Here is a 14,353-nt window from a genome sequence, read left to right as displayed (position 1 = left end):
ACAAACCGTACACGTGCAAAAAACTGTTCCAGAAAAAAACACAGTTGCTGATGCAATCAGTGTCTCCTGCTACATCAGTCGCCTCATTGTTGGTAGCGTCCAAAAGGATCATGTTGCAGATACAAACGGCCAAAATTAGTTCCTGGTCTCACCCTGAAAGACGCGTGTAGAAGCTCAGATAACTGGAAGCAGCTCAAAGTGAAAGGAGCCAACTGGAATCACGGGATCGGAATGTTTTCCAGATGCTTCCTTATGGAGGTATTCCTGGTGCATCCAACTTTGGGAAGGGCACATGAGGGTAGAGCCGGAGCGTACTGAATCAGCCAGCTGGCCTCGCATCTCCCAGGAGAATCTGAAAGATGTGGCTCGACATAAAACTACAGTGACAACTCTGCTGCCACATGACCCAGATCTGCAGCAGTGGGCTGATCTGATCAATGACGGATGGCAGCCTGTCCAACCGTTAGACAGGGCTTTTTTTTTTTAAAGCTGCTATTAATCAATATTTTTATACTAGCAATGGATCAAATGACTGTGTGGTTGTGAACAGTGTTGCACATAGTGACAAACCTACAGGGAATTATTATCTGACTCTGACCTTTGCATTAAAGCATCTTTTCTCTGCCAGGGTTTCAGTATCTGTCACCATTCTGATCAGTGTTTGGTTTCACCGGGTAGCTGTTAATGTGATTTTATGCTGCCTCCTTCAACATGAAGGATCATTTAACAGCTCAGGTGTTTTCCAAAACAGTTGATGGAGACACACCAGAGTTAAAATGATGGCCTCTTCACAGACGAATCCAACATATTCATCCTCTACTCGATCATATAAACATGATATAGCTTTTATAAATGACTCAGTGGGTTAGCCTTTATTAGGTGGAAGTCAGCTGCATTATAATAATAATAATAATTCTTCATAGGATCATAGAGAGAACTTCTGATCCCAAGCAGGTGTTTTTTCATTTTTATCCATGTCTGGCTAATGTGCCTTCAGTTCTCAGCAGATTGCAGCTCCTGAAGCTTTTTCCCACACAGATAGTAGGTTATTAACGGTGACCGTATTCCAGGAATTTAGCCCACTGTACAGAATGGTACAGTTAATCCTCATGAAAAGAAGATAGAACGGAGGGAAAAAAATGCAGGGGTGAGGGAGATTGGGGAAGGGGGAAGGGGAGGGTACTGGCTTTAGTTGCAGAGGTAAAGAGGGAAGAAGAAGAAGAAGAAGAAAGAGGGAAATGTCTGGAGATGGACAAGTGGGGAATCAGTAAAAACAGAGAACAGGAGTAAAGGTGGATCAGACAAAAAAGCAAGCAGCTCAGTTTTGATAACCAACTCAGAAAAGGGACCTCAACCTCATCTAGTTCGGGGTTTTTTATCTGAATAGATTTTTTTTTAACATACCTTTACTGGTTTTTAAACTGTGTCAAGCTGCAGGAAACCCCGTTATCTTTGCAATCACAATTGATTCAGATGTTTGCGGTTTTGTGTACGATGAGTCACCCTTGCTGCATCCTGTTATGGTTGCTTTCAGTGAAACAATGTCGCAGAAAACTGTAGAGTTCAATTCATCAGTCATGCATCAGAAGCGTCGCCTGTGCCTCTGCAACACACTGAGCTCAGACAGTTCAGCAATCACATATGAACTGAGTGATGCCACACAAACAGAGAGCTGCAGGTGGAGGTGAGGCAGAGGAGCTGCAGCAGGTTGTCAACCAGAGGATGAAGCTCGCAGGTGTTGTGTAACCAGATTTACATCAAAACCGTGTGGAGGAATGTGACCTGCATGCTGATGGGACTGTGTGCACACAAACCTGCAGCTTCAGACATAGAGTCTGTGTTACACTCACTTTTACATTTAGGGGGTTTTATAAATATCAGTGATAATCTGAAACAAGTCCTCCTTAAGGCAAAATGAAAGTCTGTCTGGGTAATAAAGAGATGGTTTCCTTTAAAGAGGGACCTCTATCCATTATCTATACACTACTTAATCCTCACTAGGGTCATGGGGGGCTGGAGTCTATCCCAGCTGACTCAGGGTGAAGGCAGGTCCACCTGGACAGGTCACCAGTCTATCACAGGGCTACACTTAGAGACAGACAACCAAGCACACTCACATTCACAACTACGGACAATTTAGAATCACCAATTAACCTCAACATGTTTTTGGACTGTGTGGGAGGAAGCTGGAGAACCTGGAGAGAACCCACGCTGCACGGGGAGAACATGGAGACTTCACGCAGAAAGATCCCGGGTGTCCTCACCGGTACGTGACCTTCTTGCTGCGAGGCAACAATGCTAACCACGGAGCCACCCTGCAGCCCTTAAAGAGGGAACTGATGAACAATATATATATATATATATGAAATATAGCCACAAAAAAGAGCAGGAATATTACATTTTTTAGTCTTATGTTTTGTGCGCAGTATGTAAATGCTCCAGTGTTGATGCTTGTAAAGTGTCTTCAGATGGATCACAATATTAATCGTGTCAAGTTATTTTTCACAATCCTCAAATGTTAGACACTGAATGAAAAAGAAATAGTTGTTACGGATCCCTACCTAGATGTGTATAAAAAAACACTCAGCTTTGAATCTTTATCCGTGTCTGATGCACATTTTATTGAAAAGTGGAATTATCTGTTTTGACATTCTGACAGTGGCATGATCCACACCTCTTCCTGGTCTTCTTAACCATAACTATGATACATTCTAAATAATGTTATGAGCAATAGTCAGTCCATGCTTTTACCTTTTGTAATTACCTGTGTCAATAATTTTTCATATCTGTTTTATATTTATGCACACAGAGTTGCCTGTCAACATTTCCAGCTTCGTTTTGACCCTAGAACGTCTACTTGAGAACAAAAATATGACGAGGCTACCTAATTCTTCATTTTGACTGTTTGAGACATTACAAGCAGGTGCTACATGTCAGCAGGAGATGCGAGCTACACACTAACAGGAGGATCCGTTTTATACCGAGAGGCCTAATATCTAATCGTCATGCCAGAAATATAACTTCGGCCGTTACGTTCCCACACGTCAGTTTGGACAGACACGTTATATAAGCAGCGGTGAGACAACAAGGACTTCTCCCCCAGTGTTTGAATACAGAAAGTCAGACGCATGCATTACATAATGTTTAGTGCATTTCTTTCTTTTAAACTGTAAAATCTAAAGGCAGCTGAAAAAAGTGTCCAAAACCAAACTGTTCATTTCACATTTTTATTGTTCATCATAATGAAACAGCATCACTGATACAAAAAACATCCCCTTTGTTTCAGTAAAATTACAAATCTGAATGTTCGGCCTGATCCACAGGAAGCAGAGACACTGTGAACAGCAGAAACACAGCCGGAGCTTCTCCACGGCTGAGGGTCCATAGAAAAATAAGGCAGGTGGTTCTGTACATCTACTTTCTAAACACTGACAGCATTAGCTGAAGACTTGTCGGCTTTACAAATCCACAAGAAGGCTTCTCATCTAGGCCAGCACAATCAACAACAGTATTGTACAGCTTGGCTCAATCATGCAAAAGAGGTGAAGAGATATGAAGCTAGATCAAATACCTGAGATACTAAAGTGGATCGAGGTGTAGTGTAAAGGAGGACTCTGATATAAACCTGCCGCCTCTTGCCTTTCTTTGTAAGACGAGCCTTTGAAAGAGATGAAACCCAACCCGAGGAAGAGACAAAGCTCTTATTGAACCGTCTGTAGCGGGAGGCTAATGAAGTTGCAGTAAAACATTCGTCAAATGAATTGGGAAAGCGTGAGATAGATTTTCAAACTGAGAACAATCCATTGTGTAACATTCATAGTGAACGGGCCTAGTGGACCCTTCGGTCGTGAAGGCTGCTGACGTTGTCAAGCTGTGGAAAGCTTATATTCAAGTATCGTCATGGAAATAAAACCTGACTAAGACTGGGTTTTAAAACGGTGTTTCAATGACAGCAGCGAGATATGTTGTAAGCCACAGTAAGGTATGAAGTAAACCTGTGTCTGATTGTCCTGGTAAGTCTTTAGAAAGAACTAACACAAAGATTCATCCAGAGATGATGGATACCAGAAGAGTCTTGAGCTCTTCTATGAAATCATCTCGTAGGAACCTTCCTGTAGTGTGGTCACATAATACTTTGGATACATTTTGCCTCTGCTATCATCAGTGTGTTCCAAAACACATCGATGCTGCTTATTTGTGGCTTTAATTGGTAACCCAGTGTTGGTCAGCAGGTGCCAATAAATCTCAGAAACTTGGTGCCATATTTCGGAGACTTCTGGGAAAAACTGTGTTTAGAAGTAGGTTGTTGATTAATACATCCTGATTTGAGAAGTCACCAATAAAACATGAAAATGTATACATAGGGAACAAATTTTCTACAAATATACAAGCATCAAATAAAGGAAAAAAATCTACTGTCATACAGCAAGAGAGAAAAATAAAGGTGTAATATATACTAAAACAAACACTGGATTGCAGAAGACTTGTCAGGTAGAATTCCCCAACAACCCACTCATAGGCAACGAGTGTCAGTGTACCATAAAATAAAGATTATTTACAGAGCATATACAATTGTCCAAAAAGACCATGTTTGTAGTCCAAAAACATGCACATAATACACTATTTCATTTGAAATATCTATTTGCTTCATGTACATAGATCCACAAAGGATCTATAAATGTTGTCCACTTTGGCTGGGAGAAGAGGTGAAACGAGACAAGTCTGAGGTTTGGATGTCGTCATCAACTACTCTACTGAAGGCACCTGTATTAGAAGCCAGTTCTGATGACAATAACACGAAAGGCACAAATTAAAAACTATTTTTTTATGATTAATGTCTGATTTAAATTTTTAGGTAAATGCCATAAGTAAATGTTCAAATGTGTATAATAAGTTTAAACAGATTGATCTCAATGGTAATGCACGCCTGAGCTCAGTGAGTGAACCTTATTCTTTACAACAAAACGGAGGAAGTAACTCAGGGGTGTTGAATTCTGGTCCTTGAGGGCCACCGTCCTGCATGTTTTAGATGATCTTCCAACACACCTGATTCAGATGATCAGGATTGTTATCAGGCTTCTTTAGAGCTTGATGATGAGCTGATCATTTGAATCAGGTGTGTTGGACGAAGGAAACATCTAAAACATGCTGGATTGTGGCTCTCGAGGACCAGGATTGGGCACCCCTGAAGTAACTCATGTGTGTAACAGATGTTGAACTCACTGTACACTCTTGTACTGGCTCACACCATCTGCATTTATATCTAGGTATTATTACTCTGGCTAGCTCCTGTGCTACAGCTATCATAATGGAAAAATAACTATTGTTTACATTTTTCAAAAAAGTTATTCAATTTATTGCTGTGAATGAGATGAGAAGTTTGATGCCACTCTCATGTTTAAATGCTAAATATGACGCTAGGCGCCTGGAGCTAGGAGTCAGATTAGCCTAGCATAGAAACCGAAAATAGGGAGACCAGTAAACGTTGCCTTGTAAAAATCCACCAACCAGGGCGTCTAAAGCGAAATGTAACAGAAATTTTATATGTCATTGGTTTTATTTAAATGAAAACCAGTGTGAACACTGAATTGTGGTTTCATGGAGATTCAGGTCGCTGTTTTCTAGGTTTTAAAGGCCTGTTAGCCATAGTGTTAGCTACATATTTAGCTAATGCTAATCCATTTCCCCAAAACATCCAACGACTCTTCTGACCTGAACAGCACATACAGCTTCGCCTACATTTGAATGACATTTTAGGGAGGATGAGGATTCTTATTCGGCAGTGATGAAGATAGTTTGGCACGTTGTGAACATATTGTACGACAATCGTAACATCTTAAATCGAAATACATGTTAAATGTTCAAATCAACAGTTTCCCGTTTGTCTCTGTTGACTTTGTACATTTTTCAGCTGTTCAAATAGTTTTTTTTAAAAAGGTTGTTTACATATTTTTGCCAATTACTTGATAATAATAATATAATAAAATAACAACATATGATTCCATATGTTGTGCTGTGTAGCCCTATATTACATCCCGAATAAGTTATTCCAGCAGGTGTGTGTGTACTGGTTGTTGTAAATGATCACTTCATACAGCCTAGATGGCAGAGGGCCTCATGAGGCGAAGGAAGATATTCTGTACAACGCTCATTTTTTCAGTAGATACACTTAATTCTGTACATTCATACCTTGCATGTTCAGATCCCTCCGTGACAGTAATACTGAAAGCACCTCCTGGCTTCATGTGCACAGCCGGGATGAAAACAGCTGGCGAGAAAGATCCTTGAGAATGTGGAGCTGGGAAGCTCTAGCATGAACCTACCAACTACATCTGTATGTGCATGCAGACTTTGGCAAAGCTTGTGATTAAATTAAACCACAATTTCCCGAATGAAAGACTGAATTAAGTTCCAGATTAAATGTCGTTCTGAGATGATCCGACTGCTTGATAAATTCTAGGTTTTTCATGGCCGGTAGCTTAAATACAGATGTGTGGATGTGTGATAGCGCTACAAACAAAGTGAAACATAATGCTAGAAGTGCTTCTTTATCATGGATGACGACACACTCCACCCCCAATTGTCTCTTTCAAGTTCAGAGGACTGATGGACTTGCATCATCGTTCCAGCCCTGCAAATCACAGTTCACTGATCTGCTTCAGGTGAGGGCTGCAGAGTAAGTTCGTTCTGTGTCTTCATAGGTGGAAATAAGAATTTCTGATTTTAGGATGTCTTGGTGGCATGTTAGACCAGAGTCTGTTACTCCCACTCTGGGTTTTGATTCTCTTGTTTGTCTTGTCACATCCAAAAAAGCAAAAAAAAAAAAAAAAGAACTAAAAAGATCCACCCAGGGATATTCTCTAGGGGAAAACTGATGTCTTCTGCGATGATTTTATGAAATGAGGGGAACCAGAGGACGAGGCGAACCAGAAGAGATGCTGTGTTGTGGGGTGAGGGTGGCTGCTAGTGTGAATCTGAGGGGAAAGAAACGGGGTTTAGTGGCCGCCGCTGGAGCCTGAAGGGTTGTGGATCCAGTCAAGGACGATGAGCGTCAAGCTGCCAATCATGAAGATGATTCCCACAATCAGGAAGATGGTCGCCTGAGGAGACAGAACGAGACGGGATTCAGTGTGTGGAGACGCACAGCAGGAGGCTGCTGAAATTTCTGCCGGGTCACGCTTTGAAAACGTTAACCAACACTCGAGGGACAAACGGAGAAACCCGATGCAGTGAGAAAGCAGCCGAGTGTGTGATTGTAAGTATATTTCTGCACACTTACCCCGATCTTCTGCGGGGAGCGGTACGGCACTGACTTTACCAGGCGGATGTAAAAGGCGGCGGGAAGGATGAAGATGAGCAGTGTGGCCGCAGAAGAACCTGCAACAAAGCGAGAGAGAGGAGGACTGATTTAGCCGACCGGGAAGACTCAGAATCAGCACTCACCATAAAAGTTAAACCAAGACTTCAAACACTCTGCCTAAAAGTAGCACTTGACAGATACTTATGAAGCTTCCTACAATTTCAAGTGTGACTGCAGGACTCTCACCCGGAAGATAGAAATTACGATAACTGATAGCTTTACTTTTTAGACAGTTGCATTTTTGAAATGCAGCAAAGGGGCAACTTTTTAATTTAATATACCAAACATCCATCCATCCATTTTCTATACACCGCTTAATCCTCATTAGGGTCGCGGGGGGGGGTTGGAGCCTATCCCAGTCAACTTAGGATGAAGGTAGGGGACACCCTGGACAGGTCACCAGTCTATCGCAGGGCTACACTTAGAGACAGACAACCAAGCACACTCACATTCACACCTACAGACAATTTAGAATCACCAATTAACCTCAACATGTTTTTGGACTGTGTGGGAGGAAGCTGGAGAACCTGGAGAGAACCCACGCTGCACGGGGAGTATACCAAACATATCCCTTACAAACTTTATTAGTGTGACGTCTTGCAAACAGTTGCTGCAAGATGCTGCTAACGCGATCATGTCTGTAATATGTGTGTTATGTCCTGACATCAGTTACTCTAAATAAAGAAATAACCCACAATGAATAAACACAGCTTGTGGAAATGAATGAATCTGGGAGTTATCTGTGGCGCAATAAAATGTTAAATTGAGATTGTGACCTGAATGGTGTTGTGCAATATACCAGTGCTGCCAGTAACTGATATATATAGAAAATATGTGTAATATGTTAATAATACGACAACATCATGAATAATCCGGTTCCTGTAACTGTGTGGGTGACACACAACATCGGATCAACACACGACTCTCCCTACTCCCTCCTTGTATTTTAGTGTGATCTATTTGCCGAAAAAGAGACAAAACACAATAAAAAGGTTAAAAATGAATGTGACTGAAAGCATTATATTTACGCGTTCCTCCCACAGATTTTACGCACATGTAAACGTCAGCTCTTGGCAGCTCTTAAAACGTTAGTGCACCTCTGGAGCTCTGCTGAATGTTGGCTGAGTAGGATGGCGGATAAAGTGCTCATCCTCCGGGTTCTAATATTAGGACTGAAGTGCAGAGAATCCTTGACCGTTTTGGACTGACTACCTACTGAGACCCGATGCAAACTGGGTCATGGTTTCACCTGGTGTAAGGGAGGAACTGGGACACTTGGAGAAGGATCCATGATTTTAGGTGTGATCAGTGAAAAGCGGCTGCAGACCTGTCCCAACATGTGAACTGCTGGCGTTAGTGAGAACGTGAACAAGCGTTTTAGATCCAGTGGTCACAAACTGCTCACGCGACTGCATAGCTGACACGACTCGACACTTTAAGCTTCTGTACTTCGAACGTCTTTACTTCGCAGAAGGACCTCTGAACTAAAGGTGCTAGTCAGGCCACCGTGCTGCTTCACCGGCTCGTACAGTCTGAGCTACAGGCTCCATGTTTAACAAACGTCCCTCACAAGACAAGCCACCTCCATTAATGTTTGTTTTCAACATCAGGACTCACCGATGAAGCCGAAGATGTCCCTGATGGTGGGGACGAAGATGACCAGCAAGTTGTTGAAGGCCAGGATGGCGGCGGCGATCAGCATGTGGCGAGTCCAGCTGAACTCTCGCCCGCTGAACAGCAACGTGGTGATGGAGGAGCGGATCTGGGAAAACACAAAGTATTGACACTTAAGTGTTGGGCTTAACAAAACTGTATGAAGCTGATGAATAAGGCGTGACACTGTTACACTTGTACAACCTAATGTAACAGTTTGGTTTGATGAAATGAATTTAATTCCAGCACTATATTTAACTGACTTCACGGTGGACCGTAATAAAACGTGTCAGTGTTGTGGCACTGTTTCAGCGTGCTATGGGTCTCTGGTAAATGAACAACTCAACAGCAAGAGTCCGCATGTCTGCCAGCCTGTGCCTGAATGATTCCCTCACTTGGCAACTGACTGAAGTGTGTCAAGTGCTACGAGGCGAGTGTGTGTGTGTGTGTGTGTGTGAGAAATGGAAACAGAACTAGGAGATCCCAGCTAAGACGCCTGGTGCTGCTGAGCCACAGGCAGCCTGTTAAAGCCTTCACTGGGTGAAAGGTCGCAGGTATCAGGTGAAGCCCGAGGCTGCGTCGGCTCGCAGGCCTCTAGGAGAAAGGTTACAAAGAGCAGTGCTCACAGCGCCCATTCAGAAAGCCTGGGGATTATCTCCAGCAGCGCAATGGAACCATGGGATTGCATCAGCCGGTAGTGAGAGGAGGGCGGGCTCGCCTGCAGGGGGCGGGGTCACCGAGTCGCTATTGTCATTCAGGTTATTCTCCTGCCAGCCCGTCTTCCTTCCTCATTTACCAACTAGTCCCATAATAAAGCAGAGCAGGGTTGGTGAGACTTAAGAAGGGTTTCAGAGAAAGTAGCTTCTTCGTACCTGTTTACCTGAGCAGGGCAGACATGTGTAATCTGTTCCACTGCTGGCAGAACACCACATGCCCTTTTTGTAGCCTTTCAAGTCTGACTTAAGCCCAAGATTTATATTCAGTTAGTATGGCACAGTGGAAAAAAAAAAAGAAAGTCAAATTAACCGGATTTTCTGCACTGTCAGATTGAACCAAGTGACCTCCATCCCGACTGTCAGGAGGCAGCGGGGTAACGCCTGCACTTCACCGTCCACTGCCAAAGAAGTGTCACCGCTTCAGCCAAAACTCATTTCTTCTGAGAGATAATTTAAGTGCATCTCTCCTAAAGTTTTAAAGCCGTGCCTCCCCCACTGCTACCTCCTGCTCACTCCCACCAGCTGTTGCATAATTAGGCCAGCTTGGAAAACTCGAGCCTGGATGCAGCATTTCTCTCCGAGGTTCCAAACTATTCTGCACCCGACTGTTACCTGGCGCAGAGCCTTTGGAGTCCACCGTGTGATATTTGCACACTTTCTACATCTAACTCTTTACCTGTCAGCCTGTGCACACGGCCAGATCAGCCCGGACACATCTGGCTTCAGCCAGTTAGCAACAAACCAGGGACTGAGGTCTTAGCAGTGCGAGCTGGCTTTACAAAATCGGTCCAAATCGGAAGCAGATAACCACGAACCCTGTGCACTTGCTGCGTTTTCTCTGTAAATTTGTGTTAAGTCGTGCGTGTGTGAAAATGAAAAAAAAAAGAGAACCAAGAGGCAGGTGGTAGACACAGTGTGACTGCTGGTAAATGTTGTTTCTACTTTCAGTTGTGCTCAACAGTCACACATTTAAATTTGCCCTGAGGCAGGGTGACAACTGAAACTTCCTTCAGTGGGGTAAAAGTCCCTTTTCAAGTAAAAATATCAACAGGAAGCCATATCAAAGTGTTTTTGACTACAAAAGCACTGGGGCGCTACTTGAAGTTAGACAGCTATGCTGGAACTTTCTGACTAAGAAACTGTGCTTCATTACAGCCAAAACAAACTCAAGAGCAAACAGGCCCTGAAACACAGAGCTGTGGACGTACACATGGGCGCTCTAGTGGTGACACTGGCTCTCTGCACCAGCACACACAGCCACACACAGGTATACACATTAAACTTCCTTCTGTACGTCAGTAAAAACAACTTTGAGCTTCCAGGTAGCAAAATGTCTGTCTGGATGGTGTTTATGCCTCCAGCTCTAATTCATCAGCACACCCCTCTGATGGCCTGTTTGACGTTTGCCCTTCTGGAAAAGAGTCACCGGGCATCTGGACCAAAAATAATGAACATTTTAACTGCATACTTGTTTCAATATTAAAAAGTAAAATGACTTCATGACCCTTAGGACTCCTAATTAGCATTTTTATGTCTTTATTTACATTTGTAACGAATGAAAAGATGTTGTTCTGGTGGTTTATCACTGATAGATTTATTAATACTGCATTACTAAACTATTTTAAAGCCCTTAGTTACCTCTTATAAACTCTTTGCAACAGATTCATGATCAGAAAGTGGTACCAAAATGCGACAATTTAACTTTTGCCCATGAAATTGAGACAAACGTGATGGTCCATCCATCCATCATCTACACACCGCTTAATCCTCACTAGGGTCATGGGGGGCTGGAGTCTATCCCAGCTGACTCAGGGTGAAGGCAGGTTCACCTGGACAGGTCACCAGTCTATCACAGGGCTACACTTAGAGACAGACAACCAAGCACACTCACATTCACACCTACAGACAATTTAGAATCACCAATTAACCTCAACATGTTTTTGGACTGTGTGGGAGGAAGCCGGAGAACCCGGAGAGAACCCACGCTGCACGGGGAGAACATGCAAACTCCACGCAGAAAGAGTCGCGAACCAGCGACCTTCTTGCTGTGAGACAACAGTGCTAACCACTGACCAACCTTGCAGCCCCAAACGTGATGGTATGCAAGCTAATACTGACTAGCTAATAGCTAAGTAGTTAAACTCTAGTATTTAAAACAGTGATGTAGTTGGGGCGCCACCTGGTTGAGCTGGCGTCCCATGTGCAGGGCTACTGTCCTGATGTGGAAGTCATGGGTTCGAATCCCGCTCATGACCCTTTCCCACACGTCCTTCCCCCATTCTTCTCCCCTACTTTCCTGTCTCTCTCTCACGATCACTATTGAATAGAGGCACAAAGGCCAAAAAAATAACTTAAAAAAAAATAGTGATGTAGTTGGTGTGTGTTAAGGTTCTTTGAAAGTAAACCAAAGATAGTCCTACTTTTTTTATATATATACAAATGTCCTTCAACCATGACACTTTGTAAACACTTATACTGTATACTCATTAGCAAAGCACAAGGTAGATGTTGGATATATATGTCTATGTGGCATGTTTTAGGTAAAGAGAAACCACCTGGTAGCATCTGAGGCTTTACAGACACAAAGACAGTTTGTCTGTTTTATGATGGTTAGTCATAAAGCTGACGTTGGAGGTGTTAATCAGCTCGTTTGCAGACCTCTCCTGTGGTTTCAGTCTCCAGCCGGAGCCTGAGAACTGGGGCATGTTTGACTCCACATAAAGCCCTTTCATTATGTACTGGATCCTGGCAAAGCCCTGTGTGATCTGGCCTCTGTTAGCATCTATACTTCACGTGACTGCACGCTTCTCCCCCCCACGCACATTCTTTCTGCTCCCATATAGTTCTTCCCCACAGGAGCCAAGGACAGTTGCAGACAAAGCTAACGTTAATCTCTAGCTGAAGGTCGACCGTATTTTCATGCAAAATGAAGGTCAGGAGGATTCAAGACAAGATTCTCAAAGGTCAAATGGAAACTTGGCAGAGCGACGATGCGACTAAGTAGTTCTTTTAAGTGTATGCCGTACATGCATCCAACTTCGTCAATCTTTCGACCATATTACAGCGACACTGTTTAATTTACTGCTGGAATAGTTATGGTCAGTTAATTAAACTTTCCCCACTTCTGCGCAAATCAACTTTCTTCAACTCCACAAGCGCTTCAGTGAAGTCATTCACAACACTGTTTCTTAAAACAAGTTCTTCTCACCAAAGCAGGCGATGATTCACGCCTTTTCACGGATGCATGTGCAGGTATATGCAGGCTAAAACCAGTCTGTAACACACCCTTGCAGAAGGAATTTGTTCGACATTTTTAATACCTTCATAGCTGATAGCTACAGGACCATGAAGACATATCTTCAAACCCGGGCTGAGTTGCTGCTCTGCTATTTCCACTAACTCACCACAGCTGCTTTGCCGCATCTCATTTCACTCTCGTGTTTCTCTGTCCTTATCAAATTTTTATGTCCTTTCTCAAACCCTCATTATATGTTACTTTTACTTTCTACCCCTCACTACTTTATGAGACATTTTTGGCTGTTAATGTGGCAAATACATAGAAATATGTAGAAGTGAAGCTACTGAACATGTGCGGAGCCTTAAAGAAGAGCTCCAAGTGGGCCAGTAAGTAGTTTATTCACAACTATGAGTCTGTTTTGTCTGCACTGTCCGTGTTGACGTCAGCAAGAGGTATAATCACGGCATAGGAAAGCAAAGCTATCAGCATACCGGTCTAGAAAGCCAGGATTTGTAACCACGCAAGAAGGGACATTTATTTTAACCTAAAACGGATGGAACCACAACACCTACAAACAAAACATGGTAGGACACTGCACCTTGCCCTTGGATATTCTTCACAGAAGGCAAGGTGGGGGCACAACATCGCCCTACAAAACGCTTTTTGGTTCATTGCAACTAGTTCAATTTGAGAAAATAAACTTTATTTTTTATTATTTAAGTAATAAAAATATATTTTAGTTCCAATCTATTAGCTTTACATGTAGGACATGACAGAAAATCATCATTAATTCAGTGAATTTCACTTAAATTTCACCTGTTTTCAGATGCTAGTGGTTAGCTTTAGCAGGGGTTTAGCTAGTTTTTAATTCTCCATGACTAGGTTTAGCTATTGCTTTATTTAGCTGACAAAATAAAAACTGAATTACCAATAGAGAGTTGCATTACAATTTGTAATTGCAGATAACAGATAGAAAAAAGTGACACGTACACAGAGTTTTAACTGTACATGAAGCTAATTTGATACTGACTAACGTACTTTAAGCTGTTTCGTTGACTGTGCAATGGCCTGCAAGGTTTTCCCAAACCAGAGTGGGCAGTGTTACTGCATTTTAAGTTTAAGGCCCATTTAGTAGTAACAGAAATTCTAACACGCTGGTTTTTTTGAAGTTATTTTTTTGGCCTTTGTGCCTTTATTGGATAGTGTAAGTGAGAGAGAGACAGGAAAGTAGGGGAGAAGAATGGGGGGAGGACATGTGGGAAAGGGTCATGAGCGGGATTCGAACTCATGACCTCCACATCGGGACTGTAGCCCTGCACATGGGACACCAGCTCAACCAGGTGAAATTCTAACACGCTGTTTTTAGAGAAATACATTTGTATGTGG

At 42.8% G+C, this 14,353-nt stretch overlaps 1 protein-coding gene across 2 annotated transcripts in view; it reads right to left on the bottom strand.

Moving 5' to 3' along the window:
- Positions 1 to 5,942: 5,942 nt before the first annotated feature.
- Positions 5,943 to 14,353, bottom strand: part of slc38a4 (solute carrier family 38 member 4) — a 36,867-nt gene continuing 28,456 nt past the window's right edge. For both annotated transcript variants that reach the window (XM_008284106.1, XM_008284107.1), the window contains exons 14-16: positions 8,978 to 9,122; positions 7,280 to 7,377; positions 5,943 to 7,100 (exon numbers count right to left, since the gene is read on the bottom strand). In XM_008284106.1, the coding sequence (XP_008282328.1) occupies positions 6,996 to 7,100; positions 7,280 to 7,377; positions 8,978 to 9,122 (348 nt within the window). In that variant the 3' untranslated portion in view covers positions 5,943 to 6,995. The remainder of the gene's footprint in view (positions 7,101 to 7,279; positions 7,378 to 8,977; positions 9,123 to 14,353) is intronic.

Source organism: Stegastes partitus, unplaced genomic scaffold (assembly GCF_000690725.1).
Source record: "Stegastes partitus isolate 25-593 unplaced genomic scaffold, Stegastes_partitus-1.0.2 Scaffold346, whole genome shotgun sequence".
Lineage (NCBI taxonomy): Eukaryota > Metazoa > Chordata > Actinopteri > Pomacentridae > Stegastes > Stegastes partitus.
The sequence above is the reverse complement of the archived record's forward strand: the minus strand, read 5'-3'. Positions and strand labels throughout refer to the sequence as shown.